Genomic DNA, 15,299 nt, shown 5'->3' with positions numbered 1-15,299 from the left:
GAAAAAAAGAGTGAGCAATGAATCAAAATCGATGGAACCACGTCCAGTTGTACAACCCATTAGTTAGTTTAAGAAAAGAGAAAAAACTGAAAGACTCAAACCACACCGCTTCCGAGAAGATGTCTCTTGATAGAACTCTGTGTTTCTGCAGCCGTCACCTGAAGATCGATTTCCTGTTTGGCAATGTGTTATGACCTAAGTGGATGTGAAGAAAAAAAAAACAGAATAAGTGTTTAAAATGAAATAAAACCTTTAACGAGAAGGCATTGTCCCGTGCCCTTTCCTCCTCAAACACTTGCAAGTCCCCGACTCACCACACAATGCACACAATTATTCATGCATGTTAACCGCGTTGCCAACATTGGTAAGAGTGTGGGAGGACACATTTTCGTGTGATAAGAAGTGAGAGCAAGTTTGAATAGAAAGCTAATAAATGGTTTGCTTACCTTCTCATACGACCGTGCTCTTCTCAATGATCTCTGGCATGCTGAGGACACTTAGCTTTATTTAAGCTATATGGCTCTCTCAGAGAGACAGTGAACGCCGAAATTACGTGTTAAGTTTCAAACCCCTGATGTCACTTCACTCAAAAATACTGAAAATATTAAAGAAACACATATTATTATGTTCTGCGAAATAATTAACTGTCTATTACATTCTTCTTTCATAGTCTTTGTCAGTAAATAAACAAAGACGGAGCTAAACGTTCATCGGTATTGAGGACCATGCTCCCCGCTGATTTTGGCATAGAACATAGCAATGAAAGCTAGGGGATAAACAGACGATTAAACCAGGTGAAAGAACTTATTTGGGGATGCTAATGACTTGCTTAACGAAAACAAAGGCTATGTTAAACGAAGTGAATTTAGACAACTTGGCACGTTTTTTCTGTTTTAAATGCATTTCCACTATTGCAAGTACTTTTTGCAAATCATCTTTGAACCGTGTCATGCAAACACTGATGTCTCCAAAATGTAGCCTAATGATTTTAATCATGTTAGAGAACAAGGCCTCTATATGACATAGGCTAATCAAGAGCTTTTCTACATGTAAAACAGCTTAGCCAAAAATACAGTCAACAATGAAATAACACAGGTTATTTCCAGTCCATAAATCTTTCCAAAGGGAACACTTCAAGTGCCTCTTGGAATTACTTCACTTAAGTTTCCTGTGACAGAAGAACAAACAGATTTGATCCTGGAGACACAACGTGACCCAATACATCTATTAGGATCTGTTCCCCGCCCCTCATTTTGCTAAGCATACACGAGCTTGCACTACGTTTGTGTAAAGGCTAATAATAAGTAACCGGAATAGGAAAGTTAATACAAATAAATTGTATTATCCCATTTACATGCATAATTATTTGAAAAGATGGAATTAAATATCTGAAAGAGACATACATACACGTTCCGAATCCCTGAACACTTCTGGAAAATTATTTCAGCATTAGTTTAGGGAAAGTCTGGATGCTGCGTTTCATTACGCCTCTATCAATATGGTCATTATTCTTAATCGAGCAGACGCGTAGCCTACATTTTTAACACTAACTAAGCATTGTCTACATATAATGAAGCACAAACTCTTTGATGCAGACCCAGACCAAGACGAAACCCATACCAACATGCCATTGGAAACCCAACCTCGTGACATATAGATTATGTCCTTCATTCTCGGGAAACGGGCTTTCTAATTTTAACGACCTTAAGTAGCGCACAGAATAATAGCCTAGCTGTAACTGAAAAAGAGAAAAGTTGAATTAAATAAAACCAAATATGCATCAACGATCACGTGCTTTTCTCAACATGCATGGGCAATGGGCCAGTGTTTGGTCTCTGAGCAGCATCAGCGGAGCAACAGAGATGCGCCGTCCACTAGTAGGCTAAACGGTTGTCACTGTGCGAGAATAGCAGTCATATCGTACCGAAATGCGATCGAAGTACAAAAACGATCCGGGAGTTTTCAGCGTTGGATATGCAAAGCGAACACATGATCCTTTTAAATATAAAATTCAATACATGCTTTTACGGCTACTGTGTTCATGGGTTAAGCGAGCCGGCGCAACGTCGTATCTTCTCCAGCTTCGTACAAGGCGCTAAAGAATGAAATACCTATCTGTGTACCCTGTCGTAGATTCCGTTTTAGCGCTTCATTTAAATTCCCATGTCCGTGACTGTCATCCCGAGACCCCACCCCTGCCTTCTCTCCCTACATATCTTCTTAACTTTAACGAGCCTCGTTAAGATCACAATAATATTCCACCCACTAATTGCTCATTCCATTCAACAAATAGGCGAGACTCTGCTTCGACTTCACGCGAGTCAAGGGAGGGAGGGTGCTGTTGAGATTGGAGTTCCCGATAACCCCCCCGTGCGTGCAGCCGAAGTGGTGAAAGCCTCTACGTACTGGCTAATGATTGGCACGCTTGACAGTGATTGGCAGGGCTGCCATGACAACCCTACAACGACACCAAGAAGACCAATAGAAAAGCGAAACAAAATATTTCAATGCTACACTCACGGTGGATTTAGGGGGAGATATTATGAGGCTGGTGTCATTAGGCGATAGCTATTGAATCATTCAATCTGAATTCGTCGTTCTTTTTTCCTTCGCAAATTTTATTCTCTCTCAGGTCACTTCCATGGTTTTCAGATCGCCTTTAGAGCTTTATCCCTCTCATTTCTTCCTGCCAAACTTTGCTGATCGCCCTTTGCTCTTGGCGAGCAGTGCGCCCAGCACCAGGTCTCCCGAAGACTTGTCAATGTTTCAGCTACCGACCCTAAACTTCTCTCCGGAGCAAGTGGCGAGCGTCTGCGAGACGCTGGAGGAGACCGGGGACATCGAGCGGCTGGGTCGCTTCCTATGGTCGCTTCCAGTAGCACCGGGTGCTTGCGAGGCGATCAACAAGCATGAATCCATCCTACGTGCCCGGGCTGTTGTTGCCTTTCACACAGGCAATTTTCGCGATCTCTATCACATTCTGGAGAACCACAAGTTTACCAAGGACTCGCATGGTAAACTACAAGCGATGTGGCTTGAAGCTCACTATCAGGAGGCCGAGAAATTACGCGGGCGTCCCCTAGGACCGGTTGATAAGTACAGGGTGCGAAAGAAGTTTCCCCTGCCTAGAACCATCTGGGACGGTGAGCAGAAGACGCATTGTTTCAAAGAGCGGACGCGAGGTCTGTTACGGGAGTGGTACCTTCAGGACCCCTACCCAAACCCCAGCAAGAAAAGGGAACTGGCTCAAGCCACTGGACTCACTCCTACACAGGTCGGAAATTGGTTTAAAAACCGGAGACAACGAGACAGGGCAGCGGCAGCAAAAAACAGGTCAGTCACGTTAGGCATGTTTAACTTTCCTTGGAAATTTGCGTTTTAAGTGTTTAATCATTACTACCATTATTTTATTATTTTATAAATGAAAAGTTGTGAAATATGTGAACACGATTTAGGAAGTACTGCAGTAAAAACAGAATCAAATGTTAGAGACGAGGGAGGGAGAACGACGACATTTTATTTGTCATGTGTAAGATGTTTTGAAAGCCTCAACCAGAATATAAAAGCAAGTAGATAAAACATACCTGTATCAATTTTATTAACATGTGAAAAAATTATGCAAAGGAAAAGATCCCCCTTATTCATCGACGAAACCTGAAATAGCAAAAACAACATGTAATCAAATGTGTATATTCTTCACAGCAAAGCTATTGTATGACAAAAATGTAGCATTTTTTATCGTTTTTAACATATTAAGTATTTAAATCTTAATTTAACAGTTCCAATGTTTAGATACTAGCAATAACAATACAAATATGGATAGGCTACGTCTAAAAATAGCATTAATAGCATTTCTCTGTTGCTATATTTGGAAAAGTAAAATCTATCCAAATCGTCTATATTCAAAGTAATTATAGAGAGTTTATCACAAACATTCTTAGACAGTTACTTTTGCAACATGACATTGTAAATACAAATAGTTGTAAACCTATTCTGCGGACACTCATGCATTGAGAAATATAGACTACAAATTAATGTTTGGTATATCTGACATCTTGCAAATTATTAGGCTTTGTTTCACTCCCAGTGTACTTCGTAATTATATTACAGATAACATGGCGTAAATTAGTTAGAGTGAGAGTTGTTTCTGGTGATTTAGTCAAATTATTTTTCCTCCTAAACGCTAAATATTACTGTGCGTCTAGGGAATGAGAAAGCAGCAGAAACGAAGCACACACTTTGACTGGTGTACGTGATTTATATTATTTAAGGGATAAATCTGCAAATTGGACTCGACTGGATGATTACAAATCGTTAAACAGAACTATGACGTTCTGGTCATGCAGCATACTAAAACTGACATCTTTAACTAATCACACCTAATTTGAACATATAAACATACACATGAATACAATAACTAATTCTATCAATACTAGATATCATGAGAAGTCTATCAAATTTCGAGGATAAATATGATAATATGTTGGTATAGACTTAATCCTGTAGCGGCCATGCTTTATGTAATCGTTTTCCACAAAAACAACAGCTGTAGTATTTATTTTACCATGTAAGCAAATGTTGTTTTTCATCTATCTATCTCAGGTATTTTTATCTATATCGTTTTAAAGAACTATGTTAATATAGCCTAGCATAATAATTAGCTACGTGAAAATGGAGGCGCGTTTTTCAGTGAAAATGGCCTAAGTCTTTTATATCTAACGGCATACTGTTCTCTCACTTTTCTGCTATAGGCTCCAGCATCAAGCAATAGGGCAGAATGGCATGCGGTCCCTTTCAGAATCCGGCGGCACCCCACGCAGTTCGGCGGAGTCGCCATCAACTGCAGCTAGTCCAACGACCAGTGTCTCGAGTATGACAGAGCGAGTCGACACGGGCACGTCAATTCTTTCAGTAACATCAAGTGACTCGGAATGCGACGTATGATACGCAAAAGAGAAATATATACAGGAAAAAGGACCTGAATAAACTTTATTAATTATCGGGGAAGATGAAAAAGGACCAATTGATATTACTATTATAAAAAGAAAAACATAAAAGCACGTCTTTTTTCAAGCGCTTTCAATGGACCCCACACCTTTCCCCACCCCATCACTTGCATGATTATATATATCTAAATATATATATTTTTTTCTTTTTTGTATATGGGGAAATGCCCCACGTTTATGTCTACCAGGACCACCGTGAAGAGGGAATTACCAGGAACCGGTGTCCATCGCCTTTTTTTCTGTTTTAGTCCGAGTGACGACGAGCAGCCAAGATGCAATCCTCTTTTCCTTTATGTTCATCAGACAATCATTTGAGTCGTAAGCACCTTTTTACTACACTTCTGTCACTGCCTGTGTGGGGTAGGCTACTGGTCAAACTGGAACTGAATCGTTATGACTGTATCAGATTTTTATTTTTATTTCGAGATTTTATATTGAATTATGTATATCTTAAATAATGCGACCATTCTCCCAGTCTGTAATATATGTGTAGAAATAAGTCTGTAAATAATATTGCTATACCCATTCTCTTTTCTATCCCTGTTCACTTTTCTTGGCTTGGTGTCCCTACATAAACTATTCGTCAAAACGTAAACGTGCTCTAGGCGTTTTGTTTCTCTGTTTTATGCCATGAAAAGAACGCTAGGGATCATGAATTATCAGTCGAGATTAATGCAAAAGACAAAATATTGGATATCATCATCGACTGACCAAGTCTATTTCATGTTTCCAGTCCAGCGCTTATAATTCAATGTTACTTTCTTGCGTGTTTCTGTTAATGTATACGTTTCTAAACTGAAAATACAGTATTCAATTTTGTTATAAAACTGCATTATGTGTGTCATTTCTACAAAACATTTTCTAATTTCTATACAACAACATTCTAGTAGTTTTCTCTCCAATTTACGGAGAGCATGAAATAAGTTGATCAGCAGTGTAACATGTGCAACACAATTCTTCAACAAACACAATTTGTAGTAGGCCTACAGAAAGGTTTTTAAAAATAAAATTCGCGGTGATGGTGAACATTCGTCTTTTTTTCGTATTTTTGTTAATGTGGCTACAATGCAAAAATGAAGTGAAGGCGCCATTAAATTCACTAATCATGGAGGACTCCTCCCCTGGCCCAGTGTCCCATTGTAGTCAACGAAACGGCGTTTCTTTCAAAATTGAGCTATGCAAGGAGAAAGCTCCCTCTGGGCGAGTAGTCCTAACTCGCATGCACAAACAGAAAACCGTACCAAGCACTTCCTTTAGAAGTTTAGTTAGTTTGCTCCATAATTTTTTCAGCGCACTTTAACAAACACAAACACAAACAGTTTGTTGACGTGAAATATAGGCTACTATGGGTAAATTTTATAGAGGATAGTCATTCACTAAACAATATAACGTTGTAAATCTACATATCCTAACTTCGTGCGTCTCCGATTTGGCACACTTCTAATTTAGCAGCCACAAATAGAGGAACAGCTTGTAGATGTGACAAATAACCTAAACAGCTTGTTTAATTTGTCGATGTAATTAATATTATTAAAGATGAGTTTAGATATTTGTAACAAGAAAACTAATTATTTTTTAATTAGTTAAGACGTCCTTGTTTTATACATTGATTTGTTTAGCCTATATACCTATTACGTTTGCCCCTTATCATCGCTCTCTATTCCTCCCATTCATGTGTGTCGGTTTCACGACAGATAACATAAAGACTAGACGAAACTTTCAGCTCACAACCGACAATGCTAAATAAGGCTGCGTTTATTATTTCACTCACGTTCATAATTATGTAGGGCGCATTGTGTATGTCTTGTACGTCCTCTCAAGTCTAAATCTGCGCGACAATAAGGAAATACCCATTGATCCTAATGACACTTGATTACACAAACGCGCTAAAATAACGAAACCTTTGATTTGCATTCATTTAGTTGATCGCGAGAGACTACTTTTTACCTCTGCAGTGGTTCATCTGCAGTGGACGGACATGGACTATCACTGGCTGAAAGAGCTCTCAAATCACTTCACAGTGATCTTTATCATTCAGACTACATTCATTTATTGGCAGATATTCCTCTCAAATATGTTTAGTATTGATAAATTGGTTATGAGAACAACAGTTTTCTTTTAAACTGTAATATCAATACTGCCATTTGAGAATAAGATAAACAGGTGGTACACAGCGCGTTCGTAATTCGTGTGTGATGGAGGGAATTAATTTACGAGAATCACTTATTGCATTAAACTGACTTTTATATTTCATATAGATATCATAAGAAATTGATAAATAATAATAATAATAAAAGATAAAAAAGTAATTTGCCAGCAACATATCTTGAAATTTTGTGGCCCCATGCCTACAGACTTTGCGCAGAGCTGCAAAGAGACTGCTCTCTTAAACTCTTGTTGTAGCTACCTATAAAGTGTCTAATAATTCAGTTACACAATTTCAGATATTTTTTCCCTTGCAATGTGAATACACGAAGTAATCTACAGAATATAAGTACGTGACAACGGCAACAATAGGCCTACATAACATTTTCATACACATCCAGTCCCGAAGCCTGTGTATAGGCCTACTATCATCACTGGCGAGGGTGTCAAAAAGGCAGAATAGATTTTTTGTCCTGTTCCCATAACCTTCGTCGCACAGAGACAAATGAACGCAATTGGACCGCAGACGGCAATAAGAAAAGATTGTACAGCCCTGTTTTTTCTCTGATTTCATCGGTTAACTGAACACAACTTTTCTATTCGTGTGTATTCATGCAGTTCTCAATGAGCGTCAGTTCCCTCTGACCCGGATTGAAAGCGTGGAGCCTCGGCATAGCCTGTCAGTGCAACCACTCTTGGCAAGACTGGGCCGTTTTAAAAAAGTTACAGAATTCAACTCAAAAAAAAAAAAAAAAAACACAGAACAAGGTACGTGAAGCTAAAATCCGAACCGTGAATTAGCAGGCTATCGCGATTGTGGCAAGCTGTGCATTGGGCAGATGATAGGATGACAACGGTCGGCTAAATGCCCAATAAATAAGTAAGTAAATAAACAGACAAACAAACATCATCCAAACGAGTTATTAAAATTTAAATTCATGATTCACATGATTATTTTTATTATACACATTTAATGATAATTTTATTTTATAGAGTAGGCCTACTTTTATTGTTCATGTTATGAGCATAATGGGGTAATCAATCAATCAATCAAAAAAAAAAAAAAAAATTATATATATATATATATATATATAAGTAAAAAAAAAAGCAGTTTCAAATTACGTAGCCTAAAATGCGACAAATAATAATAATAAAAAAACACGTTGACGGGAATTTCCAACCTCACTGTATAGGCTAGGCTACATCTTTAGCTGCTTCTGAAAGAATTCTATATTTTAAAAGATTCATTATTAAAACTTCTCACATCTGAAATGTTATGTTACATCACTTCATTAGACTTATTATTTTACCTGGCAGCCTATTGTTGAACATTCGTATCAATTCTATAGGCTACTTATTATGACCGACTACTGGTGTCTATCCTTTTCCCGCTATGGTTCAAAACTGTAATAAGAGCAATACCTTGATCTGAAAAAATAGAAATATTCAGATTTTGTTTCACTACAACACCTTGCAAAGTTACATAAGTCTGAAAACCCAAGTCTCTCCCGAAACATTCTCATATGTGGGTGGGTGATGAGTGAGCAGACATGCGTCTCTTACAGATAGGCCTACTGGAGACAACATATAACTACGAGAAATATATTCACCTGCATTTACGTTCTAACCCAAATTAAAACAAGTAGCCCAACAGATAGGCTAGCCTACCAGTGCGTCATATGAAAAAAGCAAAATACAAAGTAAATACAAAAATAAATAAAAAATAAAATAAACATTTATTGTCATTTATTGTGTTTTTAAATTAGTATCAAGCTAGTTGAATTCATAGGTTAAAATACATATTACATTATTAATTTTTAAAGCAATATGTTCATATAACAAAAGCCCTTAATAAAGTACACTTCGCGTACTGTCATCACTATTGTAGGCCTACTAAAAACAACATTAATTAGCTCATATAATAATAAGCTAATAGCCTAATATGCGGCCTTATCCATAATCTAACAAATTTTCATCTCTGGACAGCTCTCTGCATAGCCACGTATGATTCAGTGAAGAAGGGCAATTTATACAAAAGGCTATGATATATGTGCACATAAAGACAAAATCGATGAGATATGACAAATACAAAACAAATATCCACAACAATAACAGAAAAATATTAATAATGTGAGTCTAGGTTGACTAGTTGAGGCCAATAGACATCGTGAAAGATCTATTTTCGAGAAAAAGAGGGGATAGGAATGAGAAATTTTGGTCTCATATTTTATACATCTAAACAATACGCTCAGCTCCAAGAAGCATGCCCTGCCCCAGCTCTTCGCGCTCCCGTGCTCTACTGGCCCGCCTCGACTCTGCCTCCTCAATTAGCGCCGCTCCTTCTGGAGCCCCGCTGCGCGCCAGAGCTCGACCTCACAGCCTCCAATAGTCCTAACCGCCTCCTACGGCGATTCCGCTCAACAATCATGAAACCATTTAGCAATTGACTCATTCTGTAAATAATCTTTGACGCACTAACAAAGACGCCATTCGAGAGGAGTGTATTAGCATGAAAGCATTTAAACAGATGTCATGTTAGCTGCTGGTGTCTTGGTCGCACATCATTTAGTTGGCGTTTTTACCCACAGTCATACTCCGGAGGATAAGGAAAAAAATATATATACTCAAATCTTTCCTTTTACTATGAAAAGCTATAGAACTAAAATGCAATATCTAGAAGTAATTTACAGACACTTGCCTTGCTAAAACGCCTAAAAAAAAATAGGCTACGTGAAGACATATAGCCTAGGCCTCCAGAGAGAGCACGGACTTGTCTTACAGACCTAGGCAGGCGTACCTGTATTAATCAGTAATATAGTTGAACTTTTTAATATATTTATTTAGATAATTGTTTTGTTTTTTTTTACATTCGTGGACGAAAAAAAATGTTTGTTTATATAAAGTTTGGTAAAAACAACAATTTTATATAAATGCATATTTTCAAAACGTCTGAGTTTAAAGTGTTGCATAGCCAAAAATGGGTTTCACTTCTGCTTTAAACGGTAGAATGGGTTACACATAAAATATGTGAATGCAGTCACAAACCAGATCTAATATCAACCGTGTTCGACTAGATGAAAGCGCTTTTCGTACGTGCTCGTTGATCTCGTAGGCGAGTTACGCCATCTTGTGGAGAAAGGTTGGAAGCGTCCCTTTAGCTCACGTCTTCAGTTTGTTATTTGTACATTGCATGTGTCCAGTTCACATAAACATAATAAAATTGCGAATAAATTATAAACGAAAAAGCTTCAAAATATAGGCCTATTTGGTTTCACATCAGGTAGGCCAATCTGAAATTAAATTGGAGCTTAAACTGGGGTAGCTCTAAAATAGGCTACATTTCTAAAAACTTTTGTTATAGTTAAGACAGCATTGGGTCGTGCCTCTCTCCACTTCATGCCCATCACCGGGAGACGACTCTGAGCTAGCGCACTGCGAACACATCAATAATTAATAATCTGTAAGCCAAATTATGTTTAAACACTGAACTGGATTTCCATTTGTGCTAGATCACAGAGTTGAACAGCTCGGAATGTAATGTAATCCAGACTGCCTTAATTTTTCACCACTGATACCCAGACTTTTTGAGGACTTGATGTAAAAATCTAAAAGGCTCCGCTGGAGTCCCTTAGGCCACCTACTGGCCAAACGTACGAATCAAACATTCAAGAAAATATTTAGGCCTACATTTGTTAAGAAATACACATCAAGCTAATGGTATCGCTGGGTATCAACTTGAGTTTAACTGGCTAATTAAAATCAATGCAAATTAGACCTTAGGCTACAGATAATATAACTGGTCTATAATGTCATTACACATGTAAAAGCACCATTAGGCTAGTCCTTATGCATGTGTTTTGTTAAATAAAACATCAGTGACCCAAAATAGACTTCAAATCGAAATTTTAAACGCATCCAGGTAGGTTAGAATGGGACTTAGGTCTACGTCACAGAGCATTGTCCTTATTTTTAACAATGTAGGTTATAGTTATTCATACATTTCAGTTAGGACTACTATAGTGTCCCCAAGTTTGGGTTCAAATGAATGAGATTTTAGTTCCATCCCTGCTTTAACACAACTGCCTGTAGAGAGAGACATTTTAATGGAATGACACATTTCAGGGGTGGACAAAATTAAAATCAGGCAGAGCTTGAAATTAATCTTCATATTTAGATTAGATTCATGGATGTGGGAACTAGGGGTGCTGAGGGTGCTGCAGCACCCCCCGCCGCAAGGCCGGGTCTGAGATTTTCCTTGTGCCCCTCGAACATCCCCAAGATACTTAATTTTTGTGATAGTTTTGTGATTAATTATTTATTAAACTGACCAGAAATATATAGCCTAGGCTAGTGCGGTTGTATTTTTCTTGGGTGCAAAAACCATTCACATCCTTGTCCTTTTTATTAGCCATTTTCCGAAGCTTTCTCACTTCAAGATGACCACCGTCAATCACATAAGCACAGTTCTTTAATTGCGCTCTAGTCTCTGGTCAAACACGTTCAAACCACTGTAGCCTATAATGTAATCTATTAACTACGCCCATCATAACGTTTTAGTCAAGCAGGCTACACTCTAAAAAATGCTGGGTTGTTTCAACCCAATGTTGGGTCAAATATGGACTAACCCAACTGCTGGGTTAAAATTTGGTTACATTTTTAAATTAACTTTTTAACCCAACAGTTGGGTTAGTCCATATTTGACCCAACATTGGGTTGAAACAACCCAGCATTTTTTAGAGTGTACCATATTATGACACAAAATATTTTAATAAGACTGAATTTGTATTTAACCTGATCAGGTTTAATAAAAATATATTTTAAATTGAATTATAACGCCGCATGTCCACGATTATTCAAACAACGATCAAATTATACAGCGAGAAAGAACATTTCGAGTATCAAAGAATATCACTGAATTCAGTCTAGCGTGAGTGTAAGCACTCTAAAAAGGCTATAAGTTATAATGAGTGATGTTGTCTGCAGTGTATGATGAATTAATCTCTTATTTACATTGCATGCATATCTGCACTTTGTTGTTTCTGATGAAAGAATTCGCCAAAGTGCACTGACCAAAAGTTTTGCGTAACAGCGATGTTAATATTTAGTAAAATCCCCTTAAATAATAGAAATACTAAAGAAAAAATGATTGAATTCAAATCACAAAGGTACAAATATATATTGGTATTAATTTGTATGTTAATCTATAAGAGTTTGGACTGTTTAATATTAGGATTTTGTCAAAAATCCCCCACCATGGCCCGGCCCTGCAACATCAAGCACCCCCAAATAAAATATGTTCCCACGGCTATGATTAGATTAGATTCGATTCAACTTTATTGTCATTGTGCAGAGTACAAGTACAGAGCCAATGAAATGCAGTTAGAATCTAACCAGAAGTGCAAATAACAAAGTATATAAATAAATATATATCAAGTATAAAATATGTGTATATACATTAAGCTTTGACAACTAGTGCAAGTTATGAGGTAGAAGGATAGAGACCTGCTCAAGGCAAATAACTGTAAATACAATGTAAGCTGCAGAGGAAGTATAATCAGAAGGTGCATTATACAGTGAGGTATGTAAAATAGCATATGTTTATATAAGGCCAATGACCACAGTGCAAATGGCATCAGGAGGTAGAAATGTACAAGGGAATGTGCAAAATATCAGAGCAATGTACAGTGCAGTTTCTTTTTGTGGTATACATATAAAAACTAAATGTTATAGAATAACTCCCCAAAAAACAGTGTGCTTAATTGCAGAAAAAGGTAGTAGTGGTGTTCCTTAAAGTTGCAGATTTTTCAGACTTTTGAACACATTTACCTCAAAATGATGAGACCTATCTAATCACGCCTTGTAGCTATAAGAGAGGGGGACACGTGAATATTTCCTGATCATAAATTTATGCGTTTAGTTAAAATCAGTCTCAGCCAATAGACTACAACATACACTGTTTCGGTAGTGACATGAAAAATGCGGAACACATTTTTTTTACATAAAGTTTAATAATTTACAAAGAAAATACATAATTATTTTAACTTCAAAAAGATACATTTAAAAACAATGGGAAAAAAATACAAAAATAATTTCAATATCATTTTCATAAGTTGAAATATAGGGGTTAGGGTTCGGGACAGCCACCTCCCAATTGAAAGTACCCAATCAATGATGATTTTATATATATTAAGCTTACTAATATTTTAAATATTATTGTGGGTTTCAATAGATAATAGAAGGATCTTAATGAACATCTAATATTTATTGAGGATGAACCAAACACCATAATTTGTTGCTGGTAGACGCTTTGTTTGGAACTTTGTTCGTTGGCAAAACAGTTAAAACAGTCCGACATTTGCACAATGCTGTGTCAACAAATCGTCATTTATTACATATAAAAACTTGTTTATTGAACTGTTGTACAAAATAGCCTAAATAAATCAAATTTGCAATCGTGATGAAATTTCAGGAAAACAGCAGTCTTGCTCGTGTGATATTGCTTAAGTATTGCTATGGTTATAAACACACACAGCACACACAGACACAAAACAAGTACAGGGGCAATTCATAGGCCTATCTTACATTTTGGGGCCATTTTGCGCGACGCTATTTTAGGCCATAGCTTGCTGTTTACCTTGCTGTCACCAATGAAGGCAGGTCCGGGAGAAAAGCTATAGGCCTACTGAGGATTAAGTTTAGGGGTGGACCTTCATGCTTACTTTTTCTTATAAAAAATTGTAAAACCTTCAACTCTGTATCCTCATTTAGCCAACTCATGTAGCCTACCTGATTAAAAAAAAAAGTATAAAATTGCCTAATATCCATGTTTTCTGTCAGTGTTAAAGCTGCTTACTGTTAGAACAGATAAGGTTTAAACAACAGCATTTTTTGTGAAAGTACTGTATATAATAATAATATCAATCATATAGGCTATTTTTACATCATATTTTAAATTTCAATTTTTAATGTGGGAGGCACAAAGAAAACATTTAGCTGAATGTTAACGTAATATTGCTTTATATGTAATTGATGGACCCCTTGCAGTACCGCTGCTGACCCTCTAGATGTCGCGAACACCTCGTTAAAATCACTGATTGTGTCTACTTTTCAGGTCTCCCTGAGAAAGATTAAAGGCGACTGGGGGTGATTGATATTGAACTGTGATGAACAATAAAAGTCAAAATCTATAATAAATTACATGGTGTTTTATAAATGGTGGAGTTTATTTTTTCACATTTCATGAAGTGAAATCTAAATTTATTTTAGTTTCAGTAAGCCTTTAAGTTAAAATAAGAAAACACTAAATCGAAAAGATGAGATGTAATAAAGATATAAGCGGTTATGAAGGTGCAAAGCAGAAGTGCTGCTGCAGCAGCAGATCTTTATGCAACAACATGTCTATACTATTACCTCATTAATGTAAGTTATGTTTTGTGTCCACTTTCAAAGAAACCTATTTGTTGGTTTGTAGATTTATATCTATAAGAAATAAAAAGCTTTTTATCCTCTCAGCTGATCCCCATCTACCTATGGGAATACGACACCTATCTAAGCATTCATATATAAGGTCCCTCATTATTATCAGCAGTTTTCGCATTGCTCAATAGCTAATTACCCTCCTCCATCCCCAAGTCCTCCTCTGTCAGTCAGGATTCAGCCTTTTGATTCTCCTTTGAATCAGACTAATTCTAAAATGTGTACATAACATTATTGAACTTTAACAATATCTGCAATACATTTATGTTGGTTCTGGTCTGTTTACCCTGGGGGGTTATTGTTGCTCTCCCTGCTCTCATCCATGCTAGGCTGCATGGATGCGCAGGGAGTTCTTGCCCAGAACAGAACCATACCGCCAATCCAAACTGTATGCTAATTGTCAATCATCTTTGACGATAGTGGTCCTGACAGAATTGTAATTATACAGTGTGCAGGTCACTCAACCCTGTGACCTGGCTTCAACATAAGGCAGACTGACTGTACCACTTTTTTGTCAAGTAGTCATATTTCAATAGCATGGTATTATTTGCCTTCTTATAATATCATATTAGTTCAAAGGCATTCTAAAGTACAGTTACGTTTGTTTAGCCTTTTTTCTTTTTCTAAGAATGGACTCAACTTTCTGCATTCTCACCGAAGGTTTCAGACTGC

The 15,299-nt window shown here is 37.1% G+C and overlaps 1 protein-coding gene across 1 annotated transcript; it reads left to right on the top strand.

Annotated features, from left to right (window-relative positions):
• Positions 1-2,385: 2,385 nt before the first annotated feature.
• On the top strand, positions 2,386-5,817 carry LOC107666567 (homeobox protein SIX3-like). The gene is made up of 2 exons (XM_016457976.1): positions 2,386-3,333; positions 4,752-5,817. The coding sequence occupies exons 1-2, from the start codon at positions 2,642-2,644 to the stop codon at positions 4,942-4,944; spliced, it is 885 nt and encodes a 294-aa protein (XP_016313462.1). The 5' UTR covers positions 2,386-2,641; the 3' UTR covers positions 4,945-5,817.
• Positions 5,818-15,299: the final 9,482 nt, after the last annotated feature.

Source organism: Sinocyclocheilus anshuiensis, unplaced genomic scaffold (genome assembly GCF_001515605.1).
Source record: "Sinocyclocheilus anshuiensis isolate Anshui unplaced genomic scaffold, SAMN03320099.WGS_v1.1 scaffold63, whole genome shotgun sequence".
Classification (NCBI taxonomy): Eukaryota; Metazoa; Chordata; class Actinopteri; order Cypriniformes; family Cyprinidae; genus Sinocyclocheilus; species Sinocyclocheilus anshuiensis.
This window is presented reverse-complemented; position numbering and strand designations above follow the sequence as displayed.

Excerpts from the sequence above, each read along its gene's own strand:
- LOC107666567 (XM_016457976.1), top strand. The coding sequence starts at position 2,642 with ATGGTTTTCAGATCGCCTTTAGAGCTTTATCCCTCTCATTTCTTCCTG. Across the intron at positions 3,334-4,751 it reads GCAGCGGCAGCAAAAAACAG|GCTCCAGCATCAAGCAATAG; the intron begins GTCAGTCACGTT and ends TTTCTGCTATAG.